The 12,500-nt window shown below is 57.1% G+C and overlaps 1 protein-coding gene across 1 annotated transcript in view; it reads left to right on the forward strand.

Moving 5' to 3' along the window:
• Positions 1-12,500, forward strand: part of SNX1 (sorting nexin 1) — a 24,196-nt gene that overhangs the window by 3,409 nt on the left and 8,287 nt on the right. Inside the window, 9 exon segments of the mRNA XM_075575966.1 lie at positions 1,330-1,441; positions 2,740-2,873; positions 2,876-2,899; positions 3,303-3,363; positions 5,313-5,356; positions 8,197-8,338; positions 10,414-10,492; positions 10,573-10,648; positions 11,285-11,398. Coding sequence (XP_075432081.1) covers positions 1,330-1,441; positions 2,740-2,873; positions 2,876-2,899; positions 3,303-3,363; positions 5,313-5,356; positions 8,197-8,338; positions 10,414-10,492; positions 10,573-10,648; positions 11,285-11,398 — 786 coding nt within the window.

Below are 12,500 nucleotides of genomic sequence, written 5' to 3' on the forward strand. Positions count from 1 at the left end.
GTCAAGCGATTGGTGGCTCAACAAGCCCCGGTCACTGTGCCCTGTGTAACGCACTGTTTCCAGGAGTCGGAGAGCAGGGTGGTGTTTAGTTTTCGCTAAGCCGCTGGTGAGTTTGTGCGCTGAAGCGCTGTAGCGTACGATACGGAAGAGAACATGTCTGTGCTGTCCCTGTGCAGGTGGCTTGTGTGACAGGTGATCTCATCGTGTTGCCATTACAGTCCATGTTTACCTAGCTGTCTTTCGCACATACACACACAACACTTTCCGACACTGGAAGACACACTCGCTGCTTAGTATATATGGCCCTATATCTTTGTGCTGCTGAGGACATAACCCTCTGGCTTGTTTGGCAAATAGTATTTGTGTTCATCTGTTCGGGGAGTCATGGGCTTGTTAAATAACATTTTATGCCTGGGTTTAAGTTAAACTCTCGTGCTCCTTGTTGACTGATTGTCGGCGGTGCCTGCAGTCGGAGACAGTGTTGTGTGTCAGACTGTGTCTGTGCATGTTTGTGAGATCTGCTAGTGAGGATTTACACTTGTGAGACCCCTGACCACATTTGTACAGTTGTGAAACCCTTTGCTATATAATTCCTCTTTGCCGCCTCAGTCTGTGGATACTTCGCGTCTCTGCCAGAGGGATGTCACGGTTATTGCATGTTCCTCCCAAGTCCCAAACATTGCCTTGTTTAGCTCGCGTTGGAGAGCAGCGGTGAGTAATGTGCAAACACGCAGTGCACGCTGGTGAAATCACAGCCGATGTACGGGCCTCTCTCACCGCTGTGCGATGAACGCGGATAATCCCCAAAGTGTGTCTTATAACACGCCACATTGTGAAGTACAAATCCCACTTTTCGGGTACCACACACTTATCATCTTACCCCTGGGTGGGGTTGTACACGCTGCCGGATATGGAGTGACCCGTAAAATATCCGGCCTCCGAATTCCCACCGGGGATACAAAATGGAATCGTGCGTGTGTGTATCTATATCCCAGAGGGGCAGTGAGGGGGGGGGAGGGGTGGATGTAGGAATACTGTGGGGTTGGGGGGGAGGCAGTGATGGCAGAGAAAAGTGGGGGGGTGGGGGGGAGGCAGTGGCTGCAGAACCAGAACCAGAAAGGGGGGGGCGGCAGTGGTGGCAGAGCCATAAAGGGGGGGGGGGGGGGCGGCAGTGGTGGCAGAGCCAGAAAGTGGGGGGGGGGGGGGGGCGCAGTGGTTGCAGAGCCAGAAAGGGGGGGGGCAGTGGTTGCAGAGCCAGAAAGTGGGGGGGGGGGGGGCAGTGGTGGCAGAGCCAGAAAGTGACGCCTGAGTATCCCACTCCCGTTTCAGAGCAGTGAGGTTTCTGCCCCGCAGCCCAAGGAGGAGACCCCCCCGGTAACAAGGAACAGCTCCCAAGAGAACGGTCTTGGTTTTGAAGATGACGATCAGGACCTGTTTGCAGGTGTGTGTTCGGATCGCAGGGGGGAGGGGGAAGAGCAGGACCTGTTTGCAGGTGTGTGTTCGGATCGCAGGTGGGAGGGGGAAGAGCAGGACCTGTTTGCAGGTGTGTGTTCGGATCGCAGGGGGGAGGGCAGGACCTGTTTGCAGGTGTGTGTTCGGATCGCAGGGGGGAGGGGGAAGGGCAGGACCTGTTTGCAGGTGTGTTCGGATCGCAGGGGGGAGGGGGGAAGAGCAGGACCTGTTTGCAGGTGTGTTCGGATCGCAGGGGGGAGGGGGGAAGAGCAGGACCTGTTTGCAGGTGTGTTCGGATTGCTGGGGGAGGGGAGAATAGCAGGACTGGATGCGTATATTTGGGGCTTCTGAGGTCTGGGAGGGGGCGGAGGAGACCAGGACAGAGGACGAGTAATATGGGGTCTGTACTTCCGGTGTGTGAATGTTAGGAGTTTGGGGGGGGGGGGGGTGCAGAGATTAGGATGGGTTTGTACTGAGTGCATTGCTGATCCTGAGTTCTTTGTGCAATGGCAGAGACTCACGCCAGCGCCCCCCCCCTAGTGACCTGGCCCTGGCGCGCCGCGCCCCCCTAGTGACCTGGCCCTGGCGCGCCCCCCCCCCTAGTGACCTGGCCCTGGCGCGCCCCCCCCCCCCAACCCCTAGTGACCTGGCCGTGGCGCGCCCCCCCCCCAACCCCTAGTGACCTGGCCCTGGCGCGCCCCCCCCCCCAATCCCTAGTGACCTGGCCCTGGCATGCCCCCCCCCCAAGTGACCTGGCGCGCGCCCACACCTAGTGACCTGTCCCTGGCGTGCGCCCACACCTAGTGACCTGTCCCTGGCGTGCGCCCACACCTAGTGACCTGTCCCTGGCGTGCGCCCACACCTAGTGACCTGTCCCTGGCGCCCCCCCCCCCATTAACCTGGCCCAGCGCGCGCCCCCCCCTAGTAACCTGGCCCAGCGCGCGTCCCCCCCTCAGTGACCTGGCCCTGGCGCCCCCCCCCCCCTCAGTGACCTGGCCCTAGCGCCCCCCCCCTCAGTGACCTGGCCCTAGCGCCCCCCCCCCTCAGTGACCTGGTCCTAGCGCCCCCCCCTCAGTGACCTGGCCCTAGCGTGCCCCCCCCCTAGTGACCTGGCCCCGGTGTCTGTGTGTCCCCCCTCTAGTGACCTTGCCCCGGCGCCCCCCTGGTGACCTTGCCCCGGCGCCCCCCTGGTGACCTTGCCCCGGCGCCCCCCTGGTGACCTGGCCCCGGCGCCCCCCTGGTGACCTGGCCCCGGCGCCCCCCTACTGACCTGGCACTTTCTTGCAGAGTCCTCGGTGAAGCTGACCGTAGAAAGTACTCGTGGTGACCAGAAGGAGGAGCCAGCAAAAGTGCCGCTATCCGCCCCGGTGCCCGCCCCGATGTCCACCCCGATGCTCATTGCTACGGCCAGCGCTTCAGCTAACCCCGACACAAGAGCTATGAGGAGGTAATTCAGGGGCACCTGGGTACAGATACCAGTCTCTTATAGCAGGGCATGATCAGGGGCACCTGGGCAGAGAAGGTACCCGCCTCTTATAGCAGGGCATGATCAGGGGCACCTGGGCAGAGAAGGTACCTGCCTCTTATAGCAGGGCATGATCAGGGGCACCTGGGCAGAGAAGGTACCCGCCTCTTATAGCAGGGCATGGGCTAAAAATGTATAGAGAAACTGTACATCAATATACAGTGCAACGTGTTCATTATTAGTGGCAGGAAGTGTACAGAGATACTCAACACAATTATACATTGTGTGCATTATTAGGAGGCTAGATGTACAGAGTTACTCGGCATCATTATACAGTACAGCATGTTCCCTTTTGTTGATGTGGGCGGCACATTTCTCTTCTCAGCTGGAAGAGGAGGAGGAGCAGGACGAGCTGAACATCAGCGTCACAGAGCCAGAAAAGATTGGTGAGTGGTCAGACCATCAGCTGCTGCGCTGAAGGATGGTGAAGTGGCCTCTGCTGCGATGTGAGATGTGGGGGGTGACCTCTGTGGTGAGGGGGATTGGCCTCTCTGTGGTGGTTTGGGGGGTGACCTGTGGGGTGGGGTTGGCCTCTTTGGGGTGGGGGGTTGGCCTCTTTGGGGTGGGGGGTTGGCCTCTTTGGGGTGGGGGGTTGGCCTCTTTGGGGTGGGGGGTTGGCCTCTTTGGGGTGGGGTGTTGGCCTCTTTGGGGTGGGGGGGTGGCCTCTTTGGGGTGGGGGAGTGGCCTCCCTGCGGTGGGGGAGTGGGCTCCCTGCGGTGGGGTGGGGGAGTGGGCTCCCTGCGGTGGGGTGGGGGAGTGGGCTCCCTGCGGTGGGGTGGGGGAGTGGGCTCCCTGCGGTGGGGTGGGGGAGTGGGCTCCCTGCGGTGGGGTGGGGGAGTGGGCTCCCTGCGGTGGGGTGGGGGAGTGGGCTCCCTGCGGTGGGGTGGGGGAGTGGGCTCCCTGCGGTGGGGTGGGGGAGTGGGCTCCCTGCGGTGGGGTGGGGGAGTGGGCTCCCTGCGGTGGGGTGGGGGAGTGGGCTCCCTGCGGTGGGGTGGGGGAGTGGGCTCCCTGCGGTGGGGTGGGGGAGTGGGCTCCCTGCGGTGGGGTGGGGGAGTGGGCTCCCTGCGGTGGGGTGGGGGAGTGGGCTCCCTGCGGTGGGGTGGGGGAGTGGGCTCCCTGCGGTGGGGTGGGGGAGTGGGCTCCCTGCGGTGGGGTGGGGGAGTGGGCTCCCTGCGGTGGGGTGGGGGAGTGGGCTCCCTGCGGTGGGGTGGGGTGGGGGAGTGGGCTCCCTGCGGTGGGGTGGGGTGGGGGAGTGGGCTCCCTGCGGTGGGGTGGGGTGGGGGAGTGGGCTCCCTGCGGTGGGGTGGGGTGGGGGAGTGGGCTCCCTGCGGTGGGGTGGGGTGGGGGAGTGGGCTCCCTGCGGTGGGGTGGGGTGGGGGAGTGGGCTCCCTGCGGTGGGGTGGGGTGGGGGAGTGGGCTCCCTGCGGTGGGGTGGGGTGGGGGAGTGGGCTCCCTGCGGTGGGGTGGGGTGGGGGAGTGGGCTCCCTGCGGTGGGGTGGGGTGGGGGAGTGGGCTCCCTGCGGTGGGTTGGGGTGGGGGAGTGGGCTCCCTGCGGTGGGGTGGGGTGGGGGAGTGGGCTCCCTGCGGTGGGGTGGGGTGGGGGAGTGGGCTCCCTGCGGTGGGGTGGGGTGGGGGAGTGGGCTCCCTGCGGTGGGGTGGGGTGGGGGAGTGGGCTCCCTGCGGTGGGGTGGGGGAGTGGGCTCCCTGCGGTGGGGTGGGGGAGTGGGCTCCCTGCGGTGGGGTGGGGTGGGGTGGGGGAGTGGGCTCCCTGCGGTGGGGTGGGGTGGGGGAGTGGGCTCCCTGCGGTGGGGTGGGGTGGGGGAGTGGGCTCCCTGCGGTGGGGTGGGGGAGTGGGCTCCCTGCGGTGGGGTGGGGGAGTGGGCTCCCTGCGGTGGGGTGGGGGAGTGGGCTCCCTGCGGTGGGGTGGGGGAGTGGGCTCCCTGGGGTGGGGTGGGGGAGTGGGCTCCGTGGGGTGGGGGAGTGGGCACCCTGCGGTGGGGTGGGGGAGTGGGCTCCCTGCGGTGGGGTGGGGGAGTGGGCTCCCTGCGGTGGGGTGGGGCAGTGGGCTCCCTGCGGTGGAAATATGGCCCTGTGCTCGGCTACAGTTGAATTCATGAGCAGAAGATGCTCGTTATTCAGTCTGGGATTTGAGCCTGTGAACCTCGAGCGTGCGAATGGGCAGCGGTGGGTGTAGTAAGACTCCCGTGTAGCAGTATCCCGTAGCTGCTTACTTCTAAAATGGTGCCGTGTATGTTGTAGTCCTTAGCTGAGCTTTAATGTTTGTAAAGGGATTAAGAGCCTAACCCCCCCTAATGCTCCTCTTGCCTTCTCACAGGGGACGGTATGAATGCGTACGTAGCTTACCAAGTATACACCCAGGTAAGAAGCCATGGGATGACACAAACCTGCTATAAATCCTTCCTGTTCTGCACATTACTCACAAACGTTAACTTCATGGGGGCGATCATCCTGAACTGGGGGGTCCCCCTTGGAGCTGCCCCGCTGTACCTCAATCCTCGTGGAATCCGTTCCGGGAACCCGCTGGTTCCCGAGATCTGTCGTTTCTGTCGGCCTAATAGACGCCTTTGCAACCTTATACATTTTCATAGCACCACGCAGTTACGCCGTGTTTTTACAGCAGGGAATATAATGTATAGATGAGGTAAGTGCATCAAGACATATATGTAACATTGAACGTCCCTGCCCTGAAGAGCTTACAATCTAATCAGCATGGGAGGACACTAACAGAAACAGTAGACGTAAACTTGAGTCCATTGGTTAGTGTGAAAAATAAAAAATGGCTATTTATGGAGCCGGTCTCCAGCAGTGGGAATCCAGCCCCGTGTCCCGTATTCAGACGGTGCATGTTTGCGGTCTGGAGCCGGTCTCCAGCAGTGGGAATCCAGCCCCGTGTCCCGTATTTAGACGATGTATGTTTGTGTTCTGGAGCCGGTCTCCAGCAGTGGGAATCCAGCCCGTGTCCCGTATTCAGACGGTGCATGTTTGCGGTCTGGAGCCGGTCTCCAGCAGTGGGAATCCAGCCCCGTGTCCCGTATTTAGACAATGTATGTTTGTGTTCTGGAGCCGGTCTCCAGCAGTGGGAATCCAGCCCCGTGTCCCGTATTCAGACGGTGTATGTTTGTGTTCTGGAGCCGGTCTCTAGCAGTGGGAATCCAGCCCCGATCCTGTATTCAGACGGTGTATGTTTGCGGTCTGGAGCCGGTCTCCAGCAGTGGGAATCCAGCCCCGTGTCCCGTATTCAGACGGTGTATGTTTGTGTTCTGGAGCCGGTCTCTAGCAGTGGGAATCCAGCCCCGTGTCCCGTATTCAGACGATGTATGTTTGTGTTCTGGAGCCGGTCTCCAGCAGTGGGAATCCAGCCCTGTGTCCTGTATTCAGACGGTGTATGTTTGTGTTCTGGAGCCGGTCTCTAGCAGTGGGAATCCAGCCCCGTGTCCCGTATTCAGACGGTGTATGTTTGTGTTCTGGAGCCGGTCTCTAGCAGTGGGAATCCAGCCCCGTGTCCCGTATTCAGACGGTGTATGTTTGCGGTCTGGAGCCGGTCTCTAGCAGTGGGAATCCAGCCCCGTGTCCCGTATTCAGACGGTGTATGTTTGTGTTCTGGAGCCGGTCTCTAGCAGTGGGAATCCAGCCCCGTGTCCCGTATTCAGACGGTGTATGTTTCCAGTCTGGAGCCGGTCTCTAGCAGTGGGAATCCAGCCCCGTGTCCTGTATTCAGACGGTGTATGTTTGTGTTCTGGAGCCGGTCTCTAGCAGTGGGAATCCAGCCCGTGTCCCGTATTCAGACGGTGCATGTTTGTGTTCTGGAGCCGGTCTCCAGCAGTGGGAATCCAGCCCCGTGTCCCGTATTCAGACGATGTATGTTTGTGTTCTGGAGCCGGTCTCTAGCAGTGGGAATCCAGCCCAGTGTCCCGTATTCAGACGATGTATGTTTGTGTTCTGGAGCCGGTCTCTAGCAGTGGGAATCCAGCCCCGTGTCCTGTATTCAGACGGTGCATGTTTGTGTTCTGGAGCCGTCTCTAGCAGTGGGAATCCAGCCCCGTGTCCTGTATTCAGACGGTGCATGTTTGTGTTCTGGAGCCGTCTCTAGCAGTGGGAATCCAGCCCCGTGTCCTGTATTCAGACGGTGCATGTTTGTGTTCTGGATCCGGTCTCTAGCAGTGGGAATCCAGGCCCGTGTCCTGTATTCAGACGGTGTATGTTTGTGTTCTGGAGCCGGTCTCTAGCAGTGGGAATCCAGCCCGTGTCCTGTATTCAGACGGTGTATGTTTGTGTTCTGGAGCCGGTCTCTAGCAGTGGGAATCCAGCCCGTGTCCTGTATTCAGACGGTGTATGTTTGTGTTCTGGAGCCGGTCTCTAGCAGTGGGAATCCAGCCCCGTGTCCTGTATTCAGACGGTGCATGTTTGTGTTCTGGAGCCGGTCTCTAGCAGTGGGAATCCAGCCCCGTGTCCTGTATTCAGACGGTGTATGTTTTGTGTTCTGGAGCCGGTCTCTAGCAGTGGGAATCCAGCCCATGTCCCGTATTCAGACGGTGTATGTTTGTGTTCTGGAGCCGGTCTCTAGCAGTGGGAATCCAGCCCCGTGTCCTGTATTCAGACGGTGTATGTTTGTGTTCTGGAGCCGGTCTCTATAGCAGTGGGAATCCAGCCCGTGTCCTGTATTCAGACGGTGTATGTTTGTGTTCTGGAGCCGGTCTCTAGCAGTGGGAATCCAGCCCGTGTCCTGTATTCAGACGGTGTATGTTTGTGTTCTGGAGCCGGTCTCTAGCAGTGGGAATCCAGCCCCGTGTCCTGTATTCAGACGGTGTATGATTTGTGTTCTGGAGCCGGTCTCTAGCAGTGGGAATCCAGCCCGTGTTCTGTATTCAGACGGTGCATGTTTGTGTTCTGGAGCCGGTCTCTAGCAGTGGGAATCCAGCCCGTGTCCTGTATTCAGACGGTGTATGTTTGTGTTCTGGAGCCGGTTTCTAGCAGTGGGAATCCAGCCCCGATCCTGTATTCAGACGGTGCTTGTTTGTGTTCTGGAGCCGGTCTCTAGCAGTGGGAATCCAGCCCGTGTCCCGTATTCAGATGGTGTATGTTTGTGTTCTGGAGCCAGTTTCTAGCAGTGCGAATCCAGCCAGTGTCCCGTATTCAGACGGTGTATGTTTGCGGTCTGGAGCCGGTCTCCGTGTTTACTTTAGCACCTTCTATTCCAGACCAGTTTGGCGATGTTCCGGAGCAAGCGTTTCACGGTGAGGAGGCGGTTCAGCGACTTCCTGGGCCTGTATGAGAAGCTGTCGGAGAAGCACTCGCTGAATGGGTTTATCGTACCTCCCCCTCCAGAGAAGAGCCTCATAGGTAGAGTGCCGTATGTGGGCCAGCATTGGGCCAGAACCTGAGAAGCAGGTTTGAATCTGTAGCGATGTGCAGGGATTACTCTAATCCTATGTCAGAAATCCTAGTTAAATGTACGTGATGATGTTGGCACTTTAGATGTAGGGGCAAACGGCCTACTTTGCCCCCCTGTATCAGTCGGTTTAATGAGGTTTAGTTTTGGGATTCTGCGTTCCCCTGGTTAGGATAAGGCTCTCTGTCATCGTAACGTGATTTCTTTTCTCCCCCCAAAAAATTCAAGAAGTCCCAGCACACCAATATTTCAAAAATATATCAAAATGGATTAAACATCATTAAAATACATCGTGGTGCTCTCTACGCAATAACTATATACCTCCAACATACAACATTTATGGACAAAGAGAGCGGTCCAACTGAAGGGCGTAGAGCAGCTATTTTTATTTATACTTCACTTTAAAAACACTTTTTTTCACTTATTGTGGTGATGGTTTATTTGTGCACTGAATAATTGGAGGTATTATTGTCATATTATACACTGTTTTGGGTGATACACATTGGTTATATCATAGTTCATATATAGAAGCGGCCGGTCCAATTTCTTTTCTCTACTATATACCTCCGCCTGATTGTACACACCTCATTGAGACCCTGGACTTGCGCCTTGGACCTCGCGGCTATCTGCACGCCATTCTGATGTCACATACTGGAACGCGCAGTGAGGCGAAAGCAAATGCTTTAAGCCTGTATGTACCAGCGCAATCCCAGAGCATCGCCTGGTTACCCCCAACCGGGGGTGCCCAACTCCACTTCTCAGATCCCCCAACAGGTCAAATTTTTTTAAGGATGTCCCTGCTTCAGCACAGGTGGCTCAATCACCGATTAAGCCACGTGCTGAAGCAATCACTGATTAAGCCACCTGTGCTGAAGCTGAGATATTCCTACTACCTGACCTGTTTGTGGCCCCTGAGGATTGGAGCTGAGCCCCCCTGCCCTGAACCAATCGGTTCACCGTTTGTTATTCTCTTATCAGTCACCTGTATCTAGTCACTAGTATCCCAGAAACTCAGTCTCTCTATGAGAGAGAAACCATGTCCTAACCGTGTCACGCTGTGAAACACGAGCGTGTCCTAACCGCGTGACCCTGTGAAACGCGAGCGTGTCCTAACCGGGTGACCCTGTGAAACGCGAGCGTGTCCTAACCGCGTGACCCTGTGAAACGTGAGCGTGTCCCTGTGAAACGTGAGCGTGTCCTAACCGCGTCGCCCTGTGAAACGCGAGCGTGTTTTAACTGCGCCGCCCTGTGAAGCGCCGCCCTGTGAAACGCGAGCATGTCCTAGCTGCGCCGCCCTGTGAAACCCGTGCCTGTCTTAACCACGTCGCCCTGTGAAACGCGAACCTGTCCTAACTGTGTTGCCCCGCTAAACGCGAGCCTGTCCTAACCGCGTCGCCCTGCGAAACGCGAGCCTGTCCTAACCGCGTCGCCCTGCGAAATGCGAGCCTGTCCTAACCGCGTCGCCCTGCGAAACGCGAGCCTGTCCTAACCGCGTCGCCCTGCGAAACGCGAGCCTGTCTTAACCGCGTCGCCCTGCAAGCGTCTCCTAACCGCCTCACCCTGTGAAACGCGAGCGTGTCCTAACCGCCTCACCCTGTGAAACGCGAGCGTGTCCTAACCGCCTCACCCTGTGAAACGCGAGCGTGTCCTAACCGCCTCACCCTGTGAAACGCGAGCGTGTCCTAACCGCCTCACCCTGTGAAACGCGAGCGTGTCCTAACCGCCTCACCCTGTGAAACGCGAGCGTGTCCTAACCGCCTCACCCTGTGAAACGCGAGCGTGTCCTCACCGCCTCACCCTGTGAAACGCGAGCGTGTCCTCACCGCCTCACCCTGTGAAACGCGAGCGTGTCCTAACCGCCTCACCCTGTGAAACGCGAGCGTGTCCTAACCGCAAACGCGAGCGTGTCCTAACCGCCTCACCCTGTGAAACGCGAGCGTGTCCTAACCGCCTCACCCTGTGAAACGCGAGCGTGTCCTAACCGCCTCACCCTGTGAAACGCGAGCATGTTCTCTCTCCGGCTCAGGAATGACCAAAGTAAAAGTGGGGAAAGAAGACTCGTCCTCGGTGGACTTTCTGGAGAGGAGACGGGCAGCTCTGGACAGGTAATACGACACTGAAGGGTCACTGAGGTCAGAGACGTGATGCCACGCGCGGGAGATGTGACATTGTGTCTGTCCTGCAGGTATCTCCAGAGGATTGTCAGCCACCCCACGTTGTTACAAGACCCCGACGTCCGGGAGTTTCTGGAGAAGGAGGAGGTAGGGACGGATTATTGTGTTGCTTGTCCGTGTGTTACATACAGGACAAAGTGCACAACTTCTTATAAAACCTACAAAGTTACAGCTTTAGCACAATGGCTTTTAGACAGAGAGCGATTTGTTTTAGTGACTCACTAAGTATCCACATTAAACCTGGGGCCCCCAAAAGACCGATGTGATGTGGCTCTTGCCTTTGGTCTCCGTGTCTGGATACATGGTGATTCCACTCACAGGTCACCCCAAGTCTTTGTTATTAATTGTAGCTTTTATCCTTGGTTACTTAGTGCGACCCTCCAAGATGCAGAACACTTCTGAGCGCTACCAGGTCTCAGACAGGCCCTGCCTTAACCATAACTATACAGCATACCGTGCTACTGCAGCAAAGGATTCTGGGTAACGACATGCAGGGCAGCTTTGTCACTTGTTGCTTCTTTAACGTGGATCCCTATGAGCTGTTTCAGTTTAGTGAAACCATGCGAGACACCTGCAGCTTCGCTCCCTACGTCACGGTCTGCCCTCCCACCCTTTTACTTCCCCCTGTGTGTGCGAGCCGGAAGGAATATCCCGATCTCACTCAGGAGGGGCTGCTTAGGCTGTAATGTCCCCCGTCACTGACCGGCCACCTCTCTCTCGCAGCTCCCACGTGCGGTCAGCACCCAAGCTCTGAGCGGAGCTGGACTCCTCAAGATGTTTAACAGAGCCACGGACGCCGTGAACAAAATGACCATCAAGATGAACGAGTCGGACATTGTGAGTGTTGGTGGAGGAGGACAGAGCATTGGAATTAAAGGCTTTGGGCCTTTGTAGAGACTACAGGATGGGGTGTCCTATTCAGTCCGCTTAAAAGGTGCAGTCCCTGCGTGGCCCCTTGTATAGGTGGGAATCAGGCCTCCCCGAAGCTGAGCCATGTTCATTTACCCTGTGGGGATCCCCTGCTCCCCACAGTATTAGCCACAGTGCTACTTATATGCTTCTTTAAGCAGGTGTGTCTTAAGGTGGGTCTTAAGGTGGATAGAGAGGGTGCTAGTCGGGTACTGAGGGGAAGGGCATTCCAGAGGTGTGGGGCAGTCAGTGAGCAGGGTTTAAGGTGGGAGAGGGCTTTAGATACAAAGGGGGTAGAAAGAAGACATCCTTGAGCAGAACGCAAGAGTTTCGATGGGGCATAGCGAGAAATTAAGGCTGAGATGTAAGGAGGGGCAGAAGAGTGTAAAGCTTTAAAAGTGAGGAGGAGAATTGCATGTGTGATGCGGGATTTGATAGGATGCCAGGAAAGGGATTTCAGCAGGGGAGACGCGCAGACAGATTTACAAAATAGTAGAGTGATTCTGGCAGCAGCAGTGGAGTGAGCAGTGCGGAAGCCAGATTGTAGAGGGTCTAGAAGAGAATAGGTGGGGAGAAAGTGGAGCAGGTGAGAGAATACAAGACATTCAACTAGTTTAGAGGCAAAAGGCAGGAGGGAGACAGGTCGATAGTTAAAAAGACAGGTAGGGTTAAGATTGCTGTTTTTGAGTAATGGTATGACTGTTGCATGTTTGTAGGAGGAGGGAACGGTAACAGAGTAGAGGGAGGAGTTAAAAATCTGTGAGTGTAGGGATTATAGTATATAGTTATCTGACGGTCTTGGCCTTTTATGCGTTCTTGTTTTTAATTTTGTCTCTAAAAACATAACATCTAAATTATACACACAAGGATTTTCCTGATCACATTGGGCGTTCCTGAACCTCCTGTTAGTAGATCGAAAGCTCTTCGGGGCAGGAACACCATTTCCCTAATGCTACTTTAATGTCTGAAGGGCTTCTTCCCATTACGTGTTATATTGTTGTTATTATTAGGTTTTGTGTGTTACTTCTGG

This window comes from Ascaphus truei, chromosome 18, assembly GCF_040206685.1.
Source record: "Ascaphus truei isolate aAscTru1 chromosome 18, aAscTru1.hap1, whole genome shotgun sequence".
Lineage (NCBI taxonomy): Eukaryota > Metazoa > Chordata > Amphibia > Anura > Ascaphidae > Ascaphus > Ascaphus truei.